The sequence below is a fragment of the Acipenser ruthenus genome, chromosome 4, assembly GCF_902713425.1.
Source record: "Acipenser ruthenus chromosome 4, fAciRut3.2 maternal haplotype, whole genome shotgun sequence".
Lineage (NCBI taxonomy): Eukaryota > Metazoa > Chordata > Actinopteri > Acipenseriformes > Acipenseridae > Acipenser > Acipenser ruthenus.
This window is the reverse complement of record NC_081192.1, coordinates 4,671,629-4,697,843: the sequence shown is the minus strand read 5'-3', so window position 1 is coordinate 4,697,843 and position 26,215 is coordinate 4,671,629. Positions and strand designations below refer to the sequence as shown.

At 39.7% G+C, this 26,215-nt stretch overlaps 1 protein-coding gene across 2 annotated transcripts in view; it reads left to right on the top strand.

The window, feature by feature from the left end:
* The window catches only part of LOC117399920 (gamma-aminobutyric acid type B receptor subunit 2-like), a 311,468-nt gene that overhangs the window by 258,083 nt on the left and 27,170 nt on the right, over positions 1–26,215 (top strand). For both annotated transcript variants that reach the window (XM_059021519.1, XM_033999374.3), the window contains exons 14-17: positions 16,004–16,114; positions 18,379–18,603; positions 19,878–20,060; positions 23,894–24,023. In XM_059021519.1, the coding sequence (XP_058877502.1) occupies positions 16,004–16,114; positions 18,379–18,603; positions 19,878–20,060; positions 23,894–24,023 (649 nt within the window). The remainder of the gene's footprint in view (positions 1–16,003; positions 16,115–18,378; positions 18,604–19,877; positions 20,061–23,893; positions 24,024–26,215) is intronic.

The window sequence follows — 26,215 nt, the reverse complement described above, 5'->3', positions numbered from 1 at the left end:
CATTCATTAAATTGCTTAGTGGTTTGTGCTGGTGCCTTTGGACTGGAATGATTTGGGAATATAAATGGAAGCTGGCTGGTCGGCTGGCTGAAGGGCTTGAGAAACCCTAGTGGGTTGAAGAAATTAGCTAATGTATCCAAGTGGTCCATCTTGTCCCAAAGAAGCTGGTGAGGAAATGAGAACCCTCTGCAAGAGCTCAATGCATTGAAACTGAAGTTTAGCCTGAGCTGAAAAGCTGTACAGAGCCAAGAAAGATAAGGATATAGAACAAATACAATGATTATTTTGAGTTCTATCTTCTAACCTTTGGTGACACGCTGCTTGCTAATACTGGTCAAACATACATCTGTTTGAAACGACTCTATAACCTCTGCAACTTGGTGACTTTGTAATTCTGTTATTAGTATGTGAATTTCTATAATGTTTTCATTTTATGAGATTTGAATCCAAACTGCTCCTGGATGTTGCACAGCCATTGTAAAGTTTTGCTGCAAAGTACTGGATCCGATGTTCTCTTATATTTAATGATTACTGTATGTTTGGACTTAGGAGGTCTCCAGTTTAAATTCCAGTAACTTGACACTTTTTACAAAATGGCCTGAGTGAAACCATGGTAATTGCTTCAATGTGTCTGAATAGAAGCGATGCGGAACTGCTTTTTTTTCACACATTGGGTAGTACGTAACACACACAGTAGCATTTCATCCACGGATTGTGACAGTTTTCGTGCCAGCATCTAGTTTTACTGCTCTTTTAAACAAGCTGCTGTTGGGAGCGGCTGTGAGACTTATTTTATGAGCACAGAGCCGGCATCATGACTGAGGAAAGCTAGTGAAAATGTAAATCCCCTCAGAGCTAACAATCACCTCAAACCGTCACATTAAACTGAGAGGGTGAGGAGTTAACAGTGGAAATGATTGGTGTTTTAAAAGCCAGAGATAATATGACAGTGTTTATAATCACCTTAACAAACTGCTGGAAAAGCTACAGAGATCTGCAGACAGGAGGTTAATGCTGGACTTTAAAATTATGTCAGTTTTTCATTAAGTATATGGAAAATACAAAGCAGTATGTAATTCAATATGCTAACGTGACATTATTCAGCAGGTTTCATTCGACTTTATGAAGCAAAATTAATTCATTCTATAGGGTAATGCAAAACTTTTGGCCATAGCTGTAGTATAGAATGGTGCCCACAATTTGGGGACTTGGACATAGTTGGTGCTGCAACTGCTGTAATGTCTTATTGAGAGATCCACTTTCCCGGTGCTAGATCAGTGGAATAGGGTGCTATTCATTGTATTTAAGATGGAGTTGCAGGGTGGAGTGGTTACTGTATATGTTAACAGTGGAAGATGCCAGTGTAGCCTTTGAAGAAATCAGAAGCTTCTTTACCTTGCACAGCCCCTCCACCCTTCTTCATTATCCACAAAAGCTCTGCCCTCAAAGAACACACTTGAAATCACTTTCAGAAAGGTGATTTTCTTTCCACATCACTGATTTAATTGATCCTCTTCAGAGTCTTGCATAAAGCAACAGGTGACACCTGCAGCTGTGGTGCTGGAGCCACCCTTCTTCTGATAGAAGTGTGTGCGTAATCGATCACAGGCACTCAGAGCTTTAAAGGATAGAATCTGGGGGACTTGCCGTCTGTGGAACCATCTGTCTGCCCTTTGAGTCGTGCTTTAAAGGCACTGCCTCTGCTGGTGAAATTGTAAATTGGTGTGAGGAGGCACAGTGGTTTGTAAACTTGCCTATGAGATGTAATTCTGGTTGTTTTAGCCTACTGCACTTCCTGTTTGATGGATGCCCATACTGTATATTAAATACTTTATTCTATTGTAGTGGCCAAATGCTGTAGGTCATTACCGTGTACTGCATGGAAATCTAGTGTTTGCTCACTGCTACAGAATATAAGATTTTAATTCATTGTATTTTTGTTTCAATGTTTAAGACAAACCCAATTAAAGCCACTGTTTGGTGTGCGGTGTGTTCCCACTTGTTTGCTTGTCTCACACTGTTGGTTTTGAAAGAAAGAATACTTCATGAAAGTTATACTTAGAGTAACAAGACATTTTGAACAATCAAAAGCTTTATATGAGACCCTGTTCTGCTTGTCCTATAGTTTGACTTCAAAAGCAAAAGTCCAAGTAATTTACGCATACAAAAGACATTAAATGAGCCAGGTGCAACGAAGATAGCACTGTCTACTATGTATTATCTGTGCCTTTGAGTAAAGAAAATGTAATGTTTCTCTGGGACAAAGGAGATTTCTACACATTCTGGTAAAAGGCCACTACAGTGAGAGGCTTGCCTTCACAGGCAGCAAATCACAATAATATTGAAATTACTCACAGAAAACTAGCCCTGGAGCACTGGAAGCACAAGCTCTAAATGTTACAATGGAACATGCAGGTCAAATTGAACTGCCATTGTGTTGCTTTTCAAAGGCAGTTGATGCCCAAATAAGACAAACTATAATGACTGTTTGTTTTGCTTGCTACCATCCCTCACATTAGTAAATAGATAGCAGAGGCTAGAGAAATTATTGTCAAAATGTCAATATATACTGTATATTTTGAGGAACTACGTTTTTAATTTTCTAAAAGCCTTTTTCCAGCTGCAATTTAACTGAATTAAACAGGACTTTAATTTCATATATCTTTTCCTTTTTTAACAGTTAGCATTTTCTTAATGAATTTACAGTATTGTAATTGTGAGTGTGGGCACCACTGTTATTTGTGGCCAGGAGTACGGCTGCACTGTTGGCGCTAATGTCACACACCAGGCTCCCTTAGTTCACGTGCAGTATGCACTTCATTTGATGCAACAGCGTGCATCTGGCAATGCGGGTACTGGTTGTGATTGGGTGGGATATGTCTAATGTAATACTTTGTATTTAATCTAAAGGTCAATGCTTTATGATTGGTTGTACTGTTTTACTTGTGCCTTTTTATGTCCTTGTATGCAAGTATAAATATGAGTGTCTGTGGGAATGCGGGAGTTGAAAAAGTGAGCAGCATGTTCCAAGCTTCTCTGGATTGAACTGTCGGCCCAAATGTTGATTAGAGCAAATGTTTCTACATCCCTGCTGCCATCTGGCTCATGGTGGGACGCGAACCCATGACCTCCTGCTCTGAAGCATAGCGCTGATACCGCTGTACAAAAGAGCCGACTCCCTTGCAGGAGCTGGTATCGGGCTTATGTCTTCATGTTTGATTGCGTCACCTACCAGCCCTGACCCCTACCCCCGTGCATGCTACACTACTGTCCTAGACTGGGCACATTATTTTACTGTACTATGAATCATTCCTTCCTTAGAATTATTCATTATTTCTATGCTTCCTGAACATTTATCTCTTCCCATTTGCACACTGATACTATACAAAACTGAAACTGTACTTTAGAAAAATAAAAGAAACATCTAGTCATTTTGTTATTCAGTTGCTTTTTGCTTTTTTTGCAGCACTTACTCTATATGTGAATACTTCCAGGAAGACCCTCCCATAACTACAGTGGCGAAAAGTCAACCTGCACATTTAAAGTTACAGGCACATAATATAAAGCTTGAACTGTAATATCAAACTAACATTAATAAATGTTTAGTGTAATTAAATTTCAGCAACCAAACTGCTACCTGTTTCCATTTCCATCCACATTGTGCCTGTTTTCCAGTACCATGACTGTGATTTACTGTACCTTCCTTACCTGTGGTTACCCATGATTACACTGTGCATTGACTCTCCTTTGCCACACTTTTCCATGCTTTTACCATGGTACACTGCATGACACACACCTTATAAAGACTCCTTATCGAAACATTCGTTTCTCTGTACATTTCCCAACTTTTTGTTGTGTTAAAAAAAAAGTAATTTTCCCTGCTTGGGTAGCACAGAGATTTGGGGAACGGGTTTTTGTCGATTTGATGATTTGTTTGTGTGCAGTGGCCTTCCTCTTCTTTCTGTTCTGCTGAGATGTGTGATAATGAATGAATGGCCCGTTCTCCCTGGATTCTGTTTTCTCACTTCAGACCTAGTTTGCAATTCCCTTAAGTAAGCAGCCGCTGACAGCCATGCCAGGCCCACTTAGTTATATTTCTGTACCAGCCCAACAGCAGCTTAGCATATATACTGTGTATGTGTGTGTGTGTGTGTGTGTGTATATATATATATATATATACAGTGCCTCATTTTGTTGTGTCAGTGCCTCAGAGTTTCATGCATTTAAATGAGGATTTTTTTCCATTTATCTACACACCATACTCCACACTGTTAAGGGGAAAAAAGTTTTTATTGAGAAAAAAATTATATATTAAAAATACAAAACTGAAAGATCATAATTGGATAAGTATCCACCCCCCTGAGTTAATACTTGGTGGAAGCACCTTTGGCAGCAATTACAGCTGTGAGTCTGTTGGGATAGGTCTCTACCAACTTTGCACACCCTAGATTTGGCAATATTTGACCATTCTTTGTTACAAAACTGTTCAGGCTCTGTCAAGTTCTTGGGGAGCGTTGATGGACAGCAATCTTCAAGTCATGTGTGGCAATGTGGCCACGCCCTTGTGCGTAGTTTGTGTTATATGTTGTATGTTGCGTGTGTAAATGTTGGTGTATAGTCATTGGTACACGGGGTATAAATGGGTCTGTGTAACACGAGTGATTTAAAAATGTAGATTTGTATTTAGGCACGAGGATGGCACAAATCACTTCACGTGCTGGTTAAAATGTAATGTGTGGTCACGGGAGTACACTTAATTAATCCACGTGCTGGGATTCAAGTGAATAATTAATTAGTAATTGAATCCCAGCACAACAGTATAAATAGATGCATGTTTCATTCACTCAGGGTTGGGTGTTTGGTGAGTGGAGAACGGGATTGGAGACGGAGGTAAAGTTAAAGTTAAAAAGAATAGATAAAGTATCTGCTCACCGTGTTTGTCTGTCTAGTCCGTTTTGTTTGTCTTTTTGGTTTGGCTCAAGTGCCGTGTCCTGTGTTTTTGTGTTCTCTTGTTTTGTTTATTAAATGCTGAGCACAACCAAGTGCTCAGCTTCACCAACCTCGCTGTCTCTGTCTGTCTGTTTCTTCCGGGTCTGACGTGTCACCACTCAGCCCGCCTTGTGACATCATGCCACAAATTTTTGATTGGTTTTAGGTCAGGGCTCTTACTGGGCCACTCAAGGACATTTACCTTTTTGTTCCTTAGCCACTCCAGTGTAGCTTTGGCTGTGTGCTTTGGGTCGCTGTCATGCTGAAAGGTGAACTTCCGTCCCAGTTTCAGCTTTCTTGCAGAGAGCAGCAGGTTGTCCTCAAGGACTTCTCTGTACTTTGCTCCATTCATTTTCCCTTCTATCCTGACAAGTGCCCCAGTCCCTGCCGATGAGAAACATCCCCATAATATGATACTGCCACCACCATGCTTCACAGTAGGGATGGTGTTCTTTGGGTGATGCGCTGTGTTGGGTTTGCGCCAAACATAACACTTTGCATTTAGGCCAAAAAGTTCCATTTTAGTTTCGTCAGACCACAAAGCTTTTTGCCACATGGCTACAGAATCTCCTGAGTGTTTTTTTGCATACTTCAAATGGGATTCAAGGTGGGCTTTCTTGAGTAATGGCTTCCTTCTTGCCACCCTTCCATACAGGCCAGATTTGTGGAGTGCTTGGGATATTGTTGTCACATGCACACTTTTACCAGTCTTGGCCATAAAAGCCTGTAGTTCTTGCAAAGTTGCCATTGGCCTCTTGGTAGCCTCTCTGATCAGTCTCCTTCTTGCTCGGTCATCCAGTTTGGAGGGACGTCCTGATCTAGGCAGAGTCTTGGTGGTGCCATACAACTTACACTTCTTAATAATCGTCTTGAACGTGCTCCAAGGGATATTCAAGGCCTTTGATATTTTTTGTATATATATATATATATATATACAGACAGTGGACAGAAAAATGGAAACACCTGGGTAAATGAGGGACACCAAGTATAATCCATATTCCATATTCTTGAAATGTATTTTTGGTTTACGACTATAAGTTGCCCTGGGTAAGGGCATCTGCTAAGAAATAAATAATAATAATAATAATAATAATAATAATAATAATAATAATAATAATAATAATAATAATAATAATAGTAATGGCCCTAAGCATGCTGGGATGTTATTTGCTTAATTAACGCATGAGCCACAAATCATTGCAAATGATTAAAGACATATTGGACAGGCTAGCTGAGTTTTGGGGCTGTGTTTATTTTGAGGTGTTGAGTGTTAATCATTTACATGCTCTGACCAGCACAATTTAAAACCCAAGCACTATAAAGTAGCCATTTGGAGTTTAGAAAACCGAAAGGGTAAATAAGAGCCCAACTTGGCAATAACCTTGAGGATCTTGTGGCTCACTGATTATACAGACCATTCATTTTAAGCTCGAATACTGGGGCAGCAGTGTGGAGTACTGGTTAGGGCTCTGGACTCTTGACCGGATGGTCGTGGGTTCAATCCCTGGTAGGGGACACTGCTGCTGTACCCTTGAGCAAGGTACTTTACCTAGATTGCTCCAGTAAAAACCCAACTGTATAAATGGGTAATTGTATGTAAAAATAATGTGATATCTTGTAAATCGCCCTGGATAAGGGCGTCTGCTAAGAAATAAATAATAATACTGAAACAAGCCATTTTCCAGCAGTGGTTGCGTAGTGTTGTGGAATGTAACACTGTATCATTGCAGAAGCTAAATCTGTGATCAATAGCAGTTAAATGATTTCAGCTTCCCTTACCCCATATCTCGTAAAGGTGACAGGAAGCCATTACAGTACCTGTTATTGCAAACCTTTTCTTGCACATTGTTGTCTACTGTTACTGGATCGAGTGGGACCAAATAATGCGTAACTGTGTCAGACTGTTGGCCTTCAGCCAGCACTCACCACTAGAATAAAGCAGCTGCAGGTGCACTAGGCTAGCAGTGTCCTGGAAGTCGTCACTGGGTGCATCATGTAGCTGAGCTGCTCAGAGAACCCTTCTAATGGCAGGGTCAGTCCTGCACCTCCTGAGCAGCTCAGAGATTATACACAGCACTTTATTCTGTACCTACAGAGAATCTTCACAGTCTCTGCAAATGCTTTGCTTGCAACTAGTTTAGCTAATTTCATAATTGATTAATTTGGTTCATTAACAACTAGGACCATAATGGATTGTACTTGGGTGTATAAGGAACCTTCACAAATTCCCTGATCTTAATATGGGATGTTTTTTGGTTATTTACAGAAAGTAACATATGAAAATAAAGAGAAAACACATAACTGAGCAACTTACTTCATTGGCTTCTCTCAATTTATGATGCAATTACAGTTTAAAGTTCCCAGTGTGGCATAAGTACAATGGGGCTAATTGTAACATAACAAAATGACTTTATTGGGAAGTTGATCCTCTTAAAATGAAATTATTAATTTGCTGATTGTTTTGCACTGAACAAGGGTTGATTTGAGACAAGCCAGCTGTGCTGTTTTGGATTAATGCCCTGATATATGCAGGTAATTCACACTAGCCAGCTGTGCTGTTTTGGATTAATGCCCTGATATATGCAGGTAATTCACACCAGCGAGTTGTGCTGTTTTGGATTAATGCCCTGATATATGCAGGTAATTCACACCAGCGAGTTGTGCTGTTTTGGATTAATGCCCTGATATATGCAGGTAATTCACTCTAGCGAGTTGTGCTGTTTTGGATTAATGCCCTGATATATGCAGGTAATTCACTCTAGCGAGTTGTGCTGTTTTGGATTAATGCCCTGATATATGCAGGTAATTCACACTAGCGAGTTGTACTGTTTTGGATTAATGCCCTGATATATGCAGGTAATTCACACTAGCGAGTTGTACTGTTTTGGATTAATGCCCTGATATATGCAGGTAATTCACACTAGCGAGTTGTGCTGTTTTGGATTAATGCCCTGATATATGCAGGTAATTCACACTAGCGAGTTGTACTGTTTTGGATTAATGCCCTGATATATGCAGGTAATTCACTCTAGCCAGTTGTGCTGTTTTGGATTAATGCCCTGATATATGCAGGTAATTCACTCTAGCATGTTGTACTGTTTTGGATTAATGCCCTGATGTATGCAGGTAATTCACACTAGCCAGCTGTGCTGTTTTGGATTAATGCCCTGATATATGCAGGTAATTCACTCTAGCCAGCTGTGCTGTTTTGGATTAATGCCCTGATGTATGCAGGTAATTCACACTAGCGAGTTGTACTGTTTTGGATTAATGCCCTGATGTATGCAGGTAATTCACACTAGCGAGTTGTACTGTTTTGGATTAATGCCCTGATATATGCAGGTAATTCACTCTAGCCAGCTGTGCTGTTTTGGATTAATGCCCTGATGTATGCAGGTAATTCACACTAGCGAGTTGTACTGTTTTGGATTAATGCCCTGATGTATGCAGGTAATTCACACTAGCGAGTTGTACTGTTTTGGATTAATGCCCTGATATATGCAGGTAATTCACTTTAGCCAGCTGTGCTGTTTTGGATTAATGCCCTGATATATGCAGGTAATTCACACTAGCGAGTTGTACTGTTTTGGATTAATGCCCTGATATATGCAGGTAATTCACACTAGCGAGTTGTACTGTTTTGGATTAATGCCCTGATATATGCAGGTAATTCACTCTAGCGTGTTGTGCTGTTTTGGATTAATGCCCTGATATATGCAGGTAATTCACACTAGCGAGTTGTGCTGTTTTGGATTAATGCCCTGATATATGCAGGTAATTCACACTAGCGAGTTGTGCTGTTTTGGATTAATGCCCTGATATATGCAGGTAATTCACACTAGCGAGTTGTACTGTTTTGGATTAATGCCCTGATATATGCAGGTAATTCACACTAGCGAGTTGTACTGTTTTGGATTAATGCCCTGATATATGCAGGTAATTCACTCTAGCCAGTTGTGCTGTTTTGGATTAATGCCCTGATATATGCAGGTAATTCACTCTAGCATGTTGTACTGTTTTGGATTAATGCCCTGATGTATGCAGGTAATTCACACTAGCCAGCTGTGCTGTTTTGGATTAATGCCCTGATATATGCAGGTAATTCACTCTAGCCAGCTGTGCTGTTTTGGATTAATGCCCTGATGTATGCAGGTAATTCACACTAGCGAGTTGTACTGTTTTGGATTAATGCCCTGATGTATGCAGGTAATTCACACTAGCGAGTTGTACTGTTTTGGATTAATGCCCTGATATATGCAGGTAATTCACTCTAGCCAGCTGTGCTGTTTTGGATTAATGCCCTGATGTATGCAGGTAATTCACACTAGCGAGTTGTACTGTTTTGGATTAATGCCCTGATGTATGCAGGTAATTCACACTAGCGAGTTGTACTGTTTTGGATTAATGCCCTGATATATGCAGGTAATTCACTTTAGCCAGCTGTGCTGTTTTGGATTAATGCCCTGATATATGCAGGTAATTCACACTAGCGAGTTGTACTGTTTTGGATTAATGCCCTGATATATGCAGGTAATTCACACTAGCGAGTTGTACTGTTTTGGATTAATGCCCTGATATATGCAGGTAATTCACTCTAGCGTGTTGTGCTGTTTTGGATTAATGCCCTGATATATGCAGGTAATTCACACTAGCGAGTTGTGCTGTTTTGGATTAATGCCCTGATATATGCAGGTAATTCACACTAGCGAGTTGTGCTGTTTTGGATTAATGCCCTGATATATGCAGGTAATTCACACTAGCGAGTTGTACTGTTTTGGATTAATGCCCTGATATATGCAGGTAATTCACACTAGCGAGTTGTACTGTTTTGGATTAATGCCCTGATATATGCAGGTAATTCACTCTAGCGAGTTGTACTGTTTTGGATTAATGCCCTGATATATGCAGGTAATTCACTCTAGCCAGCTGTGCTGTTTTGGATTAATGCCCTGATGTATGCAGGTAATTCACACTAGCGAGTTGTACTGTTTTGGATTAATGCCCTGATGTATGCAGGTAATTCACACTAGCGAGTTGTACTGTTTTGGATTAATGCCCTGATATATGCAGGTAATTCACTCTAGCCAGCTGTGCTGTTTTGGATTAATGCCCTGATGTATGCAGGTAATTCACACTAGCGAGTTGTGCTGTTTTGGATTAATGCCCTGATATATGCAGGTAATTCACACTAGCGAGTTGTGCTGTTTTGGATTAATGCCCTGATATATGCAGGTAATTCACACTAGCCAGCTGTGCTGTTTTGGATTAATGCCCTGATGTATGCAGGTAATTCACACTAGCGAGTTGTACTGTTTTGGATTAATGCCCTGATATATGCAGGTAATTCACTCTAGCCAGTTGTGCTGTTTTGGATTAATGCCCTGATATATGCAGGTAATTCACACTAGCCAGCTGTGCTGTTTTGGATTAATGCCCTGATATATGCAGGTAATTCACACTAGCCAGTTGTGCTGTTTTGGATTAATGCCCTGATATATGCAGGTAATTCACACTAGCCAGTTGTGCTGTTTTGGATTAATGCCCTGATATATGCAGGTAATTCACACTAGCCAGTTGTGCTGTTTTGGATTAATGCCCTGATATATGCAGGTAATTCACACTAGCCAGTTGTACTGTTTTGGATTAATGCCCTGATATATGCAGGTAATTCACACTAGCGAGTTGTGCTGTTTTGGATTAATGCCCTGTATATGCAGGTAATTCACAGTAGCGTGTTGTACTGTTTTGGATTAATGCCCTGATATATGCAGGTAATTCACACTAGCGAGTTGTGCTGTTTTGGATTAATGCCCTGATATATGCAGGTAATTCACTCTAGCGAGTTGTACTGTTTTGGATTAATGCCCTGATATATGCAGGTAATTCACACTAGCGTGTTGTGCTGTTTTGGATTAATGCCCTGATATATGCAGGTAATTCACTCTAGCGTGTTGTGCTGTTTTGGATTAATGCCCTGATATACACACTAGCGACAGATGCCAATTCCAGGTGATTACTTCTAGGACACAACCCTGAAGAACAAAGGTACCAAGCAATCGCTGTTTCCTTGCTGTTCAAAAGCAGCTTGACTGCTGGTGGATGATTTAGCTGTGTCTGTACCAGGCCTTTGGCTGCTTGAATAAATCGTGAACTGCACTGGGACCAGGAACCAAACCAGCAGTATAAAATGATTCACTTTTAAAGTGTTTGTGTGCGTGTGTGCTATTTTTATTTCAGAAGTGCATGACATGTATAGAAATAAAGTATTTCCCATAATGTTGTGTTGAAAGAGTAAAATAATTGTTCTACAGTATAAGGCTGGTTTTCACAGATCATATACAGGACATGGAAATACTGTACGCTTATGAACACGTGATATTCCCAGTGTGCTTATTTTCTGTATTGAGTCTGGTTAGTTTTGAAACCTCCTGGAATAGGTCTGAAGAGGAGCTCTCTGACTAGGAGTCTGTGTTGGTTAGATGTGATCACCTGAAAGTTGATATTAGTTTTTTTTAGCCCTGAAACCTTGAGGCATTAGGGAACCTCTGTGGTCAAACCACTAACAAAATGAGTGTATTGACAATAACGTAAATAACACCAAGCTCCAGACAATGAGTTTCAAACTTTAAGTGTGTTCCTGTTTACTTTACTATGATGAATATGATATTGTTCGTTATGGTAACTTTATTTATTAGTTTAAAAATGTTTAGTAAAATGTGGCCATGAGTGAGTTTTTCGAACATTGATAAAAAGAGATGCTAGAGTCTGTGTGATGTATTTAAACACACTGATTAATTTAGAATCAGTAATATATCGTCATTAATTTGGTATAATAATTGTGTAAAAAGTTCTTGGTAATGTATTTTATTTTTATTTATGTCTATATTTTGTCATATACTTGTACTTGCTAGAACTGAAGTCATTGTATTTTATCTTGCTCTTAATTGTATTAATACTTGTACTGTGATTCTTCAAATGTATTTTTGTTTACGACTGTAAGTCGCCCTGGATAAGGACGTCTGCTAAGAAATAAATAATAAAAATAATAATAATAATATATTTATTTGCACAAGGCACAAAGGTCATTTAGCTGTTTTAAGTTTCCTGTTTCAATTTCCTCTGCTGATGTCAGTGGTGCAGTTATTCAGAATCAGTTACTATGTAGAGCTATCACAATGGGATCCTCTGCTGATGTCAGTGGTGCAGTTATTCAGAATCAGTTACTATGTAGAGCTATCACAATGGGATCCTCTGCTGATGTCAGTGGTGCAGTTATTCAGAATCAGTTACTATGTAGAGCTATCACAATGGGATCCTCTGCTGATGTCAGTGGTGCAGTTATTCAGAATCAGTTACTATGTAGAGCTATCACAATGAGGTCCTCTGCTGATGTCAGTGGTGCAGTTATTCAGAATCAGTTACTATGTAGAGCTATCACAATGGGACCCTCTGCTGATGTCAGTGGTGCAGTTATTCAGAATCAGTGCCTATGTAGAGCTATCACAATGGGACCCTCTGCTGATGTCAGTGGTGCAGTTATTCAGAATCAGTGCCTATGTAGAGCTATCACAATGGGACCCTCTGCTGATGTCAGTGTTGCAGTTATTTAGAATCAGTTACTATGTAGAGCTATCACAATGGGACCCTCTGCTGATGTCAGTGGTGCAGTTATTCAGAATCAGTTACTATGTAGAGCTATCACAATGGGACCCTCTGCTGATGTCAGTGGTGCAGTTATTCAGAATCAGTGCCTATGTAGAGCTATCACAATGGGACCCTCTGCTGATGTCAGTGTTGCAGTTATTTAGAATCAGTTACTATGTAGAGCTATCACAATGGGACCCTCTGCTGATGTCAGTGGTGCAGTTATTCAGAATCAGTGCCTATGTAGAGCTATCACAATGGGACCCTCTGCTGATGTCAGTGGTGCAGTTATTCAGAATCAGTGCCTATGTAGAGCTATCACAATGGGACCCTCTGCTGATGTCAGTGTTGCAGTTATTTAGAATCAGTTACTATGTAGAGCTGTCACAATGGGATCCTCTGCTGATGTCAGTGGTGCAGTTATTCAGAATCAGTTACTATGTAGAGCTATCACAATGGGACCCTCTGCTGATGTCAGTGGTGCAGTTATTCAGAATCAGTTACTATGTAGAGCTATCACAATGGGACCCTCTGCTGATGTCAGTGGTGCAGTTATTCAGAATCAGTTACTATGTAGAGCTAACACAATGAGATCCTCTGCTGATGTCAGTGGTGCAGTTATTCAGAATCAGTGCCTATGTAGAGCTATCACAATGGGATCCCCTGCTGATGTCAGTGGTGCAGTTATTCAGAATCAGTTACTATGTAGAGCTATCACAATGGGACCCTCTGCTGATGTCAGTGGTGCAGTTATTCAGAATCAGTGCCTATGTAGAGCTATCACAATGGGACCCTCTACTAATGTCAGTGGTGCAGTTATTCAGAATCAGTTACTATGTAGAGCTATCACAATGGGACCCTCTGCTGATGTCAGTGGTGCAGTTATTCAGAATCAGTTACTATGTAGAGCTATCACAATGAGATCCTCTGCTGATGTCAGTGGTGCAGTTATTCAGAATCAGTGCCTATGTAGAGCTATCACAATGGGACCCTCTGCTGATGTCAGTGGTGCAGTTATTCAGAATCAGTGCCTATGTAGAGCTATCACAATGGGATCCCCTGCTGATGTCAGTGGTGCAGTTATTCAGAATCAGTGCCTATGTAGAGCTATCACAATGAGGTCCTCTGCTGATGTCAGTGGTGCAGTTATTCAGAATCAGTTACTATGTAGAGCTATCACAATGGGATCCTCTGCTGATGTCAGTGGTGCAGTTATTCAGAATCAGTTACTATGTAGAGCTATCACAATGGGACCCTCTGCTGATGTCAGTGGTGCAGTTATTCAGAATCAGTTACTATGTAGAGCTATCACAATGAGATCCTCTGCTGATGTCAGTGGTGCAGTTATTCAGAATCAGTTACTATGTAGAGCTATCACAATGAGATCCTCTGCTGATGTCAGTGGTTCTGTTATTTCTGCCAAGTTTTTTTCCCTTTACATCGGCTGTTTATTTGTGGTCAGAGAAGCGTGATTGGTGGCATAAAATCACTGACAAAGTGTTGCCAAGACACATCTAATTTGTCACAGTTTAAGCAATTAAGTGTTCATCATCCCAAGCAATGCAATACCTCTACAGTAAACTAATGGGACAGCATGGCAGCATGAATTATTACAATGAGAGTGTTATCTGTGATTATACAGTCATGTGCCTGAGGAGAAAACTGTTCTAAGGAGGCTTTTTCATTTAACACAGCATATTTTAAATGTGTTATATACAGTACAGAAAGACAACTGGAGCCCTGTAAATAGAGGCTACACTATGAACGTTCATAGAGTCCTGTAGTTATTCTATGAGTGAGGATGACTGAATAACCCCTCAGCACTGAACCTTCATGGAGTATTCTGTTTATACATCAACGATAATGTGTGGAAAAGAAAGTATGTTTAAACCTATATTTACAGCTAACATTTGAGATGTATTATTATTTATGTATTTATTTATTTGTAGCTCAAGCTCTGCATCTGCTTAGCAACGCAGCTTAACTAACAGTGGCACCCCTACCCTTCCACACAGTGAATTCGTTGTCAAAGGAATCAGTCAAAGTTCCAAGCTGTGCCGGTATGATGACATATCTGCACAGGTTGGAACACTTGTTAGCCAATGTGATTTGCTCCGTCTGTTCTTGCCATTTTCTAAAAGTATATATTCAATTTGAATCTTGATAGACACTGGTATTCAATAGATAATACGTGGGTAGATCAGCCCAGGCCAAATCCATCCACAAGGGGTTAAATATACATGTGTGTTTAACTCTGCTGAAACTGACTTGCACTGTGCAAGTTGTTTTCTGTCCTGGCTTGGCACACTCACTTATCTACAGTGAGGCAGCACAGGTTGCCAATAGCTTTTTCCTGTTTGAGAGGGTTTTCGTAATTTCTTTGGATACCGTTCAATACACCAATACCTTTCTTCCAAGTAGGCACGTTTGATGACAGCATCTTTGTGGTCCTCATATAAGCTATATACAGAGTCAAAAGAAGGAAAAATCTGACGAGTCAACCATATCTGCATTCTGCAATGATATTTGAATTCTAAAAGTTTACAGCTTCCGTTCTGTAGAGAGTGGGCGCATTAAAGCTGCAGGATTGCTTGTATTACCATTGACCTCAGTTGCGTTTGTCTGAATGTAGCACTGCTAGTGCCCCACAATCATCTTCAGTTTACTATTAAAGTATGACTGCTTGGGGACTTTTTTACTTGTTTTCCATAGTTCATCCTTAGGGGTATGAGAACATTTGTATCATCTGCAATGCACACACCACTCATCTACAGCTCAGATAAATACAATGCCCTTGCATTCATCAACAATTCCAGCATATCCAATAAGTGCTGAAGCCTGTTGTCTTGGATGTGTACAGTATGGGAATACCAATTGAAAGGTGTTCATTAGGACCTCATTAGGACTGCTTTAGGAAGTAAATTGAACTTCACACCATTGACATAATGGGAGTCCCCTCCGCTAAAAAAAAACCTAAAAAACCCAAAGGTAATGCACTGCAGACGCCTCATGTGTGGTTTTATTAAGAAAGCATTGGTAAGCAGACCTTTTTTAACCAGAAGTATTTCTTAATTATCTATTGCTTTTTTTTTTTTGCAGATGATGTACGTTTCTGATTTACATAGACAAAGTATGACTGGCAAATCAGAATGCAGATCCCAGATTAATCATTGCATTCTCTCTGTCTCAGCAATAGGGAAACGCTTTATAGCTTTTGGCACCCCAGTAGTCAGTATAAATAAATTCAACACATTCCTCATCCTTGAGCTCCTGTAGAAGGATGATGAAAAAGAAGGGAAATAAAACACATTGACAGGCAACCTGCCGGCATTGCTTCCCCCAACTCTGTTTTTCTTTTGCTTTCTTACAGGCAGACCCTCAAGGCAGAGACATTGCAATCCGCCCTTTCCTGGAACACTGTGAAAATGCAAACATGACTATCTGGCTTGGCATAGTCTATGCCTACAAAGGGCTACTCATGGTAAGCATGACCTCCAGTTTAGCTCCTCCAGTTTAATGAAATCTAAAATATAGATTTTATTAAATAATTATTATTATTATACAAATTCACATTTTATTTGTATACTGAGCTTCTATTAACACTTATAATAGGGAAATGCATTTGTCTAATTTCCACAAGTATTTCCACAAAGTGCCTTTCTCCATCTTTCAGAATGCTTTATTTTACATGTCTGTGTGTCAGTGGCAGAACGATGATGTCTCAGCTGCCTATAGAAAATAGTACCGGAACTAGATTTGACTACACACTGTAACTGATGTAATCACTAGGTAGCAGTGATTTGTGCAGCCTTAGATACAAACAAAACTTGCCAAATTGGGCAATTATATTCTGTCATCCCTCTATCTGTCAAATGTGCTGCCTTTGTCATCATGACTAAAATTGACCGCAGAAAGGACATGCAGCTTTTATATATCAAAGGATGTAATTTGCAAAACAGGTGAATGTCATGTGACTTGAGAATCTGCTAATCTGTTAAAGAGTAATTCCCTTCAAAATAAACGTTCCTGTTCATTTGGTTTTATATTATTCATTTCTGTATTATTACTTTCCCCTTAACCCTTACTCAGATGATGTGTGTTTTTTTATGTTTTTGAGAAGTTTATTGTGAACACTGTGAAGAGGTATAGGAACAGAAAAAAAGAAATGAGTAATTCTTAGAACCACTTGGAATGATTGCGAACACTGTGAAGAGGTATAGGAACAGAAAAAAAGAATTGAGTAATTCTTAGAACCACTCAGAATGATTGCGAACACTGTGAAGAGGTATAGGAACAGAAAAAAGAATTGAGTAATTCTCAGAACCACTTGGAATGATTGCGAACACTGTGAAGAGGTATAGGAACAGAAAAAAAGAAAAGGTAACTTCAACCTACTTCCGCTTTAAATCAAATTAACTTTGCTGCCCAAATGTATAAACTGAAAAAGAAGTAACCTAATGGACTGCATAGCTCACCATGAGCGATTTCCCAATTCCTACACTCTATAATTCCTGAAGAGATACAGTGCTGAGCTGAATCGTCGCTTCTTTAAAGTACCTTGTGGTGATGCCACTGCCTCGTTGAAACTTGTCGGGCTGAATCTGGCAGGGCTGCTCTCACTTGCTGCAGATCCTTGTCCTGCAGTTCACCAGCCGCCTACATAAACTCCCACACCAGCCTCCTCGGCTTTTAAAACCAGTGCACTCTTGCTTGGACATCTTGTGTAAGTGTTTTTTTTAAAACGCTTGGTTTCTTTTTTTCACAGCATGTGAATGTCTGTGCTGTCATTCTGTGTGAGTGCCTATAGCTTTGGCCCGTCCATCTCCCTAGAGTTTAAAATGAGATCTGACAATCTGCTCCAAGAGTTTCTTGGTTAAAAAAAAATGTAAGTAAATAAATAAGCAATTTGGCAGTTTATTGATTTAAAGTTGATAGAACATGTCCTGGATCAAACTGGCTGGATGCTAAAAGTTAGGAAGCAAAAAACTGACCTTCACTGAGCATCTATAAAATATGTGAGAGGAGGAAGGGATGAAAGTGGAATCGAAATAAATCTATGACTATTGAGTCCAATGATTTAGGATATTTCCAATTATCTATTACCATTTTACACCTTTGTCCTATGTAGTATGAATACTTATTGAAGAGTAGTGTATGATTGATCCCTGGAGCCAGCATTGCAGCCGCTGTGTGTGCTGATGCGCCAGGGAGGCAAAATAGGCTGATCCCTGGAGCCAGCATTACACTTCAGCCATCAAAACCAGGCACAAGGATATCTACATCATCAGATGGAAGGAAACGCTGATGGATCACATTAGTTTACAGTAAAAGAAGCTATGTCTTAGTTGGTGCTTATCTTGGCGAGAGCTGAGTCCAATATCAGCATGAAGTTTTAACACCTACTCTCATGTAATGGAAATCATTACAGTACTGTATATTGGGAATTGTAGTACTGCATTCCAATCTGGTCCTGCCAATTTCCAAATCCAAACTCTGCAGACCCCTAGTTAGAATGTGAACTAAAATACTAACAAAATACTATTCTGCTTATCAACATTGGACCATATCCCAGAACACAGTTCAAACACTAATGTATTCCAATGTACTGGTCAGGTTATCCTGTCATTCTAAATTAGCCAAAGACAAACAGAATAAACAAATCTTACAACAATCTAAATGAGTACCGGTATATCATTTTTATCTCTTAATGTTGTATAATAGAATGTTCCCTCTCTTGTTTTCTAGTTATTCGGGTGTTTTCTAGCCTGGGAGACTCGCAATGTAAGCATCCCTGCCTTGAACGACAGCAAGTACATCGGGATGAGTGTGTACAACGTGGGCATCATGTGCATCATCGGAGCTGCCGTGTCCTTCCTCACCCGCGACCAGCCCAACGTGCAGTTCTGCATAGTGGCGCTGGTCATCATTTTCTGTAGCACTATCACCCTGTGTTTAGTGTTTATGCCAAAGGTGAGTCCAAAAGCACTCTGGTTGCATTCTCTTCTGTTACAGCTTAAGAACTGTTTGGCTTTTGAAAATGTGTTTTGACAGTAACATTTTTGATGTTAGGCAACTTAATTTTTTGCATGAGTGTTATCTTAAGTATTATGTATCTTAGACTACTGTGACATTCTTTGAAAGTGGCAGGGTTGCTACCAATAGTACATTGTTAGATGTGTGAGTTATGAACAAACCCTGTTTGGGGGATTTGTGTAAAACATATTTAGAATGTGTGTAGATAATAGGTTTTTCATTTTATTCCATAACACATTTTGAATACTTTATGGTTTAATAATGTTTCTTTCTGTTGAGGGCTAATGTACTATGTTACTATAAGTCTACTATAAAGTAACATGGACCAACCAGCTGCTATTAGAACATTTAAAGTATGACTTTTTAATTATCCTTTTCTTTGGAATGACCTGTGTGTTTCGTACACCGGAGACGGGTGGGTCAACAGGCCACTGCCCATCCTCTTTTAGCAGCGAGAGCGAGAGAAAAATATATATGTATATATATATATATACCTTGAATCTCATCGCTCGACACCGATCAATCAAATAAATCCACAAATTAAGACAACTGGGACTGTGTTGATAGACAATAATCCTAACGTTTCGCTCGCTGCGCCGTCAGCTTCTACAGAGGTACACTGAAGCCAAGTTTATGTGTGGTGGCGAATGTTTCTACATTCATCATCTTGTAACACTATAGAACTGTTGAAACATGTTGAAACATTTGTTACCATTTCATGTAATTTGTGTCCAAAGCAGTAAATAACTGTAGAACTTAAAGAAATACTAGCTCCATAGGCTATAAAGCTAAACAAATACTATAGACAGCTGTTTAATATTCTTTATCAATGTATTCCTTATCAATGTAAATGCTGTACATGGTCATTTTCTTTTTTTGTTTGTTTTATAAAAAAACATTGAATTTATTTTTAAGTAAATTAAACGATTCAGATAACAAGCTTATTCTTAGTAGTAGTCGTAGTCGTTGTAGTAGTGTAGTCGTATTGTTGTTGCAAACTTTAAATAACTATAGACTATAAATATATAACCTGCTTCAATATTTTACGTAGTTGGATTCATTTACCCATAGAAATACTTCATACCCCCACTGCGACCTTGGCCCACCCACTTTAGAAAGGCTCCAGCGCCGTTGGGTTCATGTTGGGAAGGCTGTGCTGAACAGCCTTGAAGGATTGCTCTGCAGTCTGTGTTTTATCTTAATTCCGACAGCTAATCACAATGAGAACGAATCCAGACGCAGCCACTCAGAACCGGAGGCTTCAGTTCACCCAGAACCAGAAGAAGGAGGACTCGAAGACGTCAACATCTGTGACCAGCGTGAACCAGGCCAACACATCTCGACTGGAGGGGCTGCAGACAGACAACCACCGCCTGAGGATGAGAATCACAGAGGTACTGTGTCAGCACCTGTACTTCACTGCATCTACATTCATATTTGTTTTTTAGGAAAATGCTATTTCTGTCCACTTCAGTTACACAGTAGTTGCTGTTATGGTCGATATTTTTCTTTGCTTTTTAATGTGTCTTCCTAGTAGGTTGTGAAATACGATTAGTCGTCATCTTCAGGTAGGATAATGACAGAAAAACAATGAGGTTTAAAATATACAGTATTTTTAGGGCTTGAATTCTTCAGGTTTTATTCTTCATCGTCTGGGTTTTTTTTTCATTTTTTATTATTATTTGGCAGAATCGGTTATTTTCGGTTATTAAAAATACACACCACTCAAAGCATACATTTTCAGTTTCTATAATAAATTGCATGTGCGTTTTACTATTACAGATATATAAATGTTAACTTCCTGTGTTGAAGTGAGGCTGTCCACATTAGGGTTCAGGCAATTTAGAACCTTGGATGGATTTTGAATCCGAGAATTGTGAGAAATATTTTGTTTTACTCCCCATTACCACCTGCGTATTTGGACACTGTAATGCTGGGGTTGGACATGTTGAAGAAATAACTCATATATCAATAATTCAGCTGGATGCAGACAGATTCCACTCTTCCAGCTTCTGGGAAAGTGATGAGTGATTACAGGTGCGTGCAGTGCAGAGTGGATACAGAAAGGGTGTTTATTGAAAATGAATAACAATGTGCAGAGCCTTAAGGCAAGCGCCCGTAAATAATAATGATGGAGTGATACAGCGACGTGTATCACTCGGTATTTGTAATCCCCGGGTTTGACCCGCAACCAAAAGTCCAGTTTACTACACCCACACAAAACACAAAACACAACACAGATAACAGTGAGTGATATTAGTGCTCGTGGTGCAAAGACAGTTCTCCATGAACAAAGAGAAGTGCTGGTGTCTGCTCCGACAGCTCCGGATCGTGGTTAGTAGTCTAAAATAACAAACAGACAGTTACAACAGACACTAACACAGACAGGAAAAAACTCACAGTGTTTCGGCACAATACACACAGGCTCCTTGTAGGTTGTATCTAACCATTTACCAAGGAACAGATTACTTTGCTACGCCCCTATTTTATATCCTCCCTCATGACCCCTTGGTTAACGAGCGCATCCACTTCTCCAATCCGCGGATGCCACACCGTTTCCCGTCGGGGTCATTGAGTTTGGGTACCGTAGCTCCGCCCCCTTTTCTAGCCAGCCGACTTCCACCTATCTACGTGAATAAACTGTCATGCCTTTTAGTCCAGGGTACTCTGTTCCCTTTACCTAGTGCCCTCACAGGTCGGGAGGGAGATCTAACAGCAAGCGTCATTCGATCTCTGTCACACAGCTGTATCAGTGCAGCACACATGTTGTACACATTTTCTTCCAACTTCTCAACCCAACTCACTTCCTGGTTTGTCAATAAAGCTTTTTGAGTCCCTAAAATAACTTTATACAAACAATTAGAAGGCAAACACTAATACACTACTGCAAAGCAATACTGGAGAGTTAACAGGAGAGTTTAACTAATTTACTTATTTGCCTTTTATTATTATTATTATTATTTATTTAACTGACGCCCTTATCCAGGGCGACTTACAATTGTTACATGATATCTCATTATTTTTACATACAATTACCCATTTATACAGTTGGGTTTTTACTGGAGCAATCTAGGTAAATTACCTTGCCCAAGGGTACAGCAGCAGTGTCCCCTAGCTGGGATTGAACCCATGACCCTCCGGTCAAGAGTCCAGAACCCTAACCACTGCTCCACACTGCTCTTTTAACAGTAAGTTCCCTTTCAAGTATGAAATGTAACCATTACTGTATGGGTATGTACCTCCCAAAGACCCGCAACCTGAATAAAATATACCAAAGTTGCTCAGCGAGCCTGTGTCGCAGTCATGCCCTGCCCCTGAGGGTACAAGAGGACTCACAGGTCTCAGCGCCATTTATTGTGTTTTTACACAAATTATATGTGATATTACAATAATCGCTGTAAATCTTTTTACTAATTATGCACATTTTGTGCACTACAGCCTGTTGCTCGTTACGTCCTACTGCGGCCTTGTGCCCCGCGTGAAGCCAGCGGCTAGAGTCGCTTCTTCCCAGGGATCCAGCAACGTAAGTCAGCTGACTGTGCTCTCCCCCTAAGCTACAATAGCTCCGGTTGTAGTTATTTATTTCTCGTTTTGGCTTTGGAAAAAAATACGAGACGTTTTATTTTATGTAATTGTTAAAATGACTGTATTCGTTGAGAAAGTTTTTGCTCTTGTGTGTTTTCAGTTTTTTTACAGAGACTATGCGCAGTCCTGTCTACAGCGTGGGGCTATAGCACATGTGCAGCAAGAGCAGTTGCTGGTTTCAGCAACACTGCGCAGGACCAAGATACTTGTTTCAGTTGTGATTGCTTGCAATGTCTTCTGCAGTATCTTGCTGCCGTTTTGGTGACAACATTAGCATCACCATTAAAAAGGCTGTTATTACCATTCTAACAAGCAGGCTTCCCTCAGTACCCGTACCGACTCGGTGCTAAAGTCACTGACCCAATCCGGTGCTAAAGTCACCGAACTGTCCCAGTACCGACTCGGTTCCAACCCAGTACCAATGCGGTACCGACCCGGTGTTACAGTCATCAAACCAGTACTGTCCCAGTCCTACACGGTGAAAAAATCACTGAACCGGTACCAAACATTACCTTAACTGTACGTGTTAAAATTGTACTGAATTGCATTAATTTGTATGTTAACTTTATTCTATACATTATTAAAGGTACAGTAATTGTTATTGATACCTGTTTGAGTATCATATGTACAGTAGCTGATACTGCAGGTAAACTTGTTATTATGAAAGATCAGTCCTGGTGCTACAGATTTGCATGCATTCTTGAGCCAAATTGTTGGCCTCTAATGTCCAGGAACACAACCCTGTAAAGTTGGCCTTACAGAAAAATAAAGGTATGGGACCACAAAAAATATATATATACTGAAATGTCTGCAGTAACACAGTGGGGTGTAGGACAAGAGTGTTTTTCTGCAAGTTGTTTTTAATTCTTCCTAAAAACAATTATTTGGTGATTACTACCCAGAACACATATGGAAGTACCAGCTGATTATTTCAAGTCTGTCAGATTTGCCACATTACAAAATTGCTGTCAGAGCTGCCATTTTCTTAACAAACAAATCTGTCATGTGTTTATCAAACTGCTGAATTATTTTTTTACTTACAGCTGTGTATTCTTTTGATCCACTCCCAGGTCAGTCGTAACAGGTCACTTAAATTCTTACGTTCTAGTAATTTAAAATAATTTTGGTTGTATGCTACATATACTAAAGAGGGTTTTCTTATGTATAAAATCATAAATTAAAAAAAATATATATCCCATAAAATAATAGTGGATAGTAAGAACATGTGGGTGCAGAAAAAGCGATGTACTGACAGTATTTTACTGCAGTCCGATGGGAACCCTTTTACCCCTTCACTGACAAACATGACCTCAGAATCATTAGCATGATTCTGACACTTTAAACTACTGTACTTTGGAGTGTTACACCACAGCAGCACCAACCCTGTCCTTTTGCTGTGACTTCATCCTTCTTTATCTTGTCTATGTCCCCTAGCAAGACAGGAAAACCAGGCTTCATGAGTATGAAGTAATAGGTCCTCCAGTACACAGTATATGCAGTACAATATGTACACAGTACTGCAAAAGTTCAACTGAGGAAATACTGTAAACCATGAAGTTTCTGGACAGAGGAGGGAGTATCCCTGGAATCTTCACTGTCTCACTCAAAGACTACATTGCTTTACTTTTTTTTTCATTTGCAGCTCGACAAGGACCTGGAGGAGGTAACCATGCAGCTGCAAGACACGCCAGAGAAGACACCCTACATCAAGCAGAACCATTATCAGGATCTCAACAACATCCTGGGCATACACAACTTCACAGATGGGAAAGGTAAGCCAACAGCGGAGCCGCTGAATCCTGTGATGTCACCGGCGCACTGCTTTTTGCTTGGGGCTCTCTTTAGTAAGTCTTGATGTACTGGACTGTAGCAACTGTTGATAAATGCCACCACAACAGCAGGGTTCGATTCTCTGCTCCTGAAAACTAATATTGCTTCCTCCTTCCTCTCTTTACCATGCGGTTTTCAATAGCTTCACGTAGCAGATGAAATGGTTTTGCTGGTGCTTTAAGGCTTGCCAGTTGGCTGGTTGGATTGGCAATTTGCATGGTCTCAGATGTGTTTATGGGTTGTAGTTACATCTGGCCCTGACCCCTACAGTGCAGCATTGTCCTTTTCTGTGTACTGCACTTTGTGTGAGAGAAAGAATCACAAAACGTCTAAACTGCCTTTAAAGAACATGACCAATTGCATTTTCAAGTGTGCCTACTTTCCTGTCAAATCCCACCTCACTACCCCCTGCTTGACAAACAGTTAAACCTAAAAAATGTTTTTTTACCTTGGTGTGAATAATATAGTGTGTTAGTCTTTAAATTGAAATGTCTTGTGTAGACCATTTAGGAACACGTACAGTTGGCTGAGAGGGAACACATTTTGAACTCTGAAGTTCTTCAGGGCTGAACACCTGTATGAAAAGTGGGTGACTGTTGCTTGGCTACCTGAAGAGTGCACAGTGAGATTTTAGCACAGAAAATTCCATTGACCTAACATGGAATCAAAACAAGATGAAAAGTAAAAACCAAAACATTACATTTACCCCTGAAGGAAACAATGAGGAGGTTAGTTATGTTCTAATATCCAAGTAACGCTGGGTATTAGAATCAAGGATGTATTTTAAAATCCTAAGCTGGTATTCAACCTCAGTGGTTTGCTGTTTTATGAAAAAAGCCACGACTGCACTTAGAAATCTGTAAGCTGCTCAAAAGGAAGCAGTATGGGCTGTTAAAACACCAGGGGATAGATTCTCAAAGCTATTTACTTCAAATCGTCATCAGCAATAAGGAACAAAAACACCATTTACAATTCTAAAAGGGATAAGAAACCACTTCAGACCACTCACAAGCCCCTAAATTAAATGTCTGATTTTGTTTATTTCTGATTTGGTATCTTTATAGGGTATGTTTTTACTATCTAAAGAAAACCATGCTATTGAAATTTTGGAGTGAATAGCTTTGAGAATTTATCCCAAAGTCATGACATGTAACACTACATAGTATGTGGCAGAAAGGATCTCACTAGAGGGCACAGGACAGACTTCACTGTCTATAACAACTAGACCCTATTGATCAACACACATCTGTTCTTTGGGGAATGTAATGGCATGTTGGATGCTCATGAGGTTCTATTTCCAATAGAGAAGACCTGCTGTAACCATGATAAGGTACAGGCACCAGTTTTGCTTGTAAACAAACCTGGACACACTCTAATGGCAAACACCTCACTGAAACAGTACATGTAATGTCAATTGAAATATATAATATTTCATAATTATAACCAACATGATACAACTGTTACAGGAAAATTGAAAAAATCTGTGGGTGTATGCTCATTGTAATTAAAAAAAAGACATTTTAACAGCCCTTTGGCCTCTTAGCTCTCAGTTATCTTGTACGACAAATAAAGAGCTATTGGGAAAGTGAGAAGAAGGGAAGGATGCTTTATTTAGTATTAGTTCTGTTTGGTGTCATCGGTCTCTGAATCTGACTGATTTCAAGCTGTTCCATCACATTGTTCTTCTTGCAAATATCCATTAAGAATTAATCTTTTTAATCAGCATGTTACAGATCAAATGTGCTTCATGGTATGTGAAGTAGGAAAGGTGTCTGATCGATTATTCCACATAATGATATTTTAGATTTATTTTGAATAGAAAAAAAGTAAATTAATTAAAAAAGGATTAAAGACTCAACATAGCTGAATGAATGGGGGGGGGAGACTGTAAACTCATAAAGAGAGTTGGTGGAAGTGGAAACTTCTTTTATTAGACAAATATCAAACCATAGTAAATGGCCTCCATTGTATTTACTGCAATAGCCTTGGTAGTTTCACATGAACAGTTTCTCAATTACAATGGTGCAAAATGATCTCTAAATGAATGCTATTAAAGTGCAATTACTACTGATGGAAATCATAAATAACAATTATGTTTATTTCATGTGTGCTTCACATTTTAATGGCTATCTTT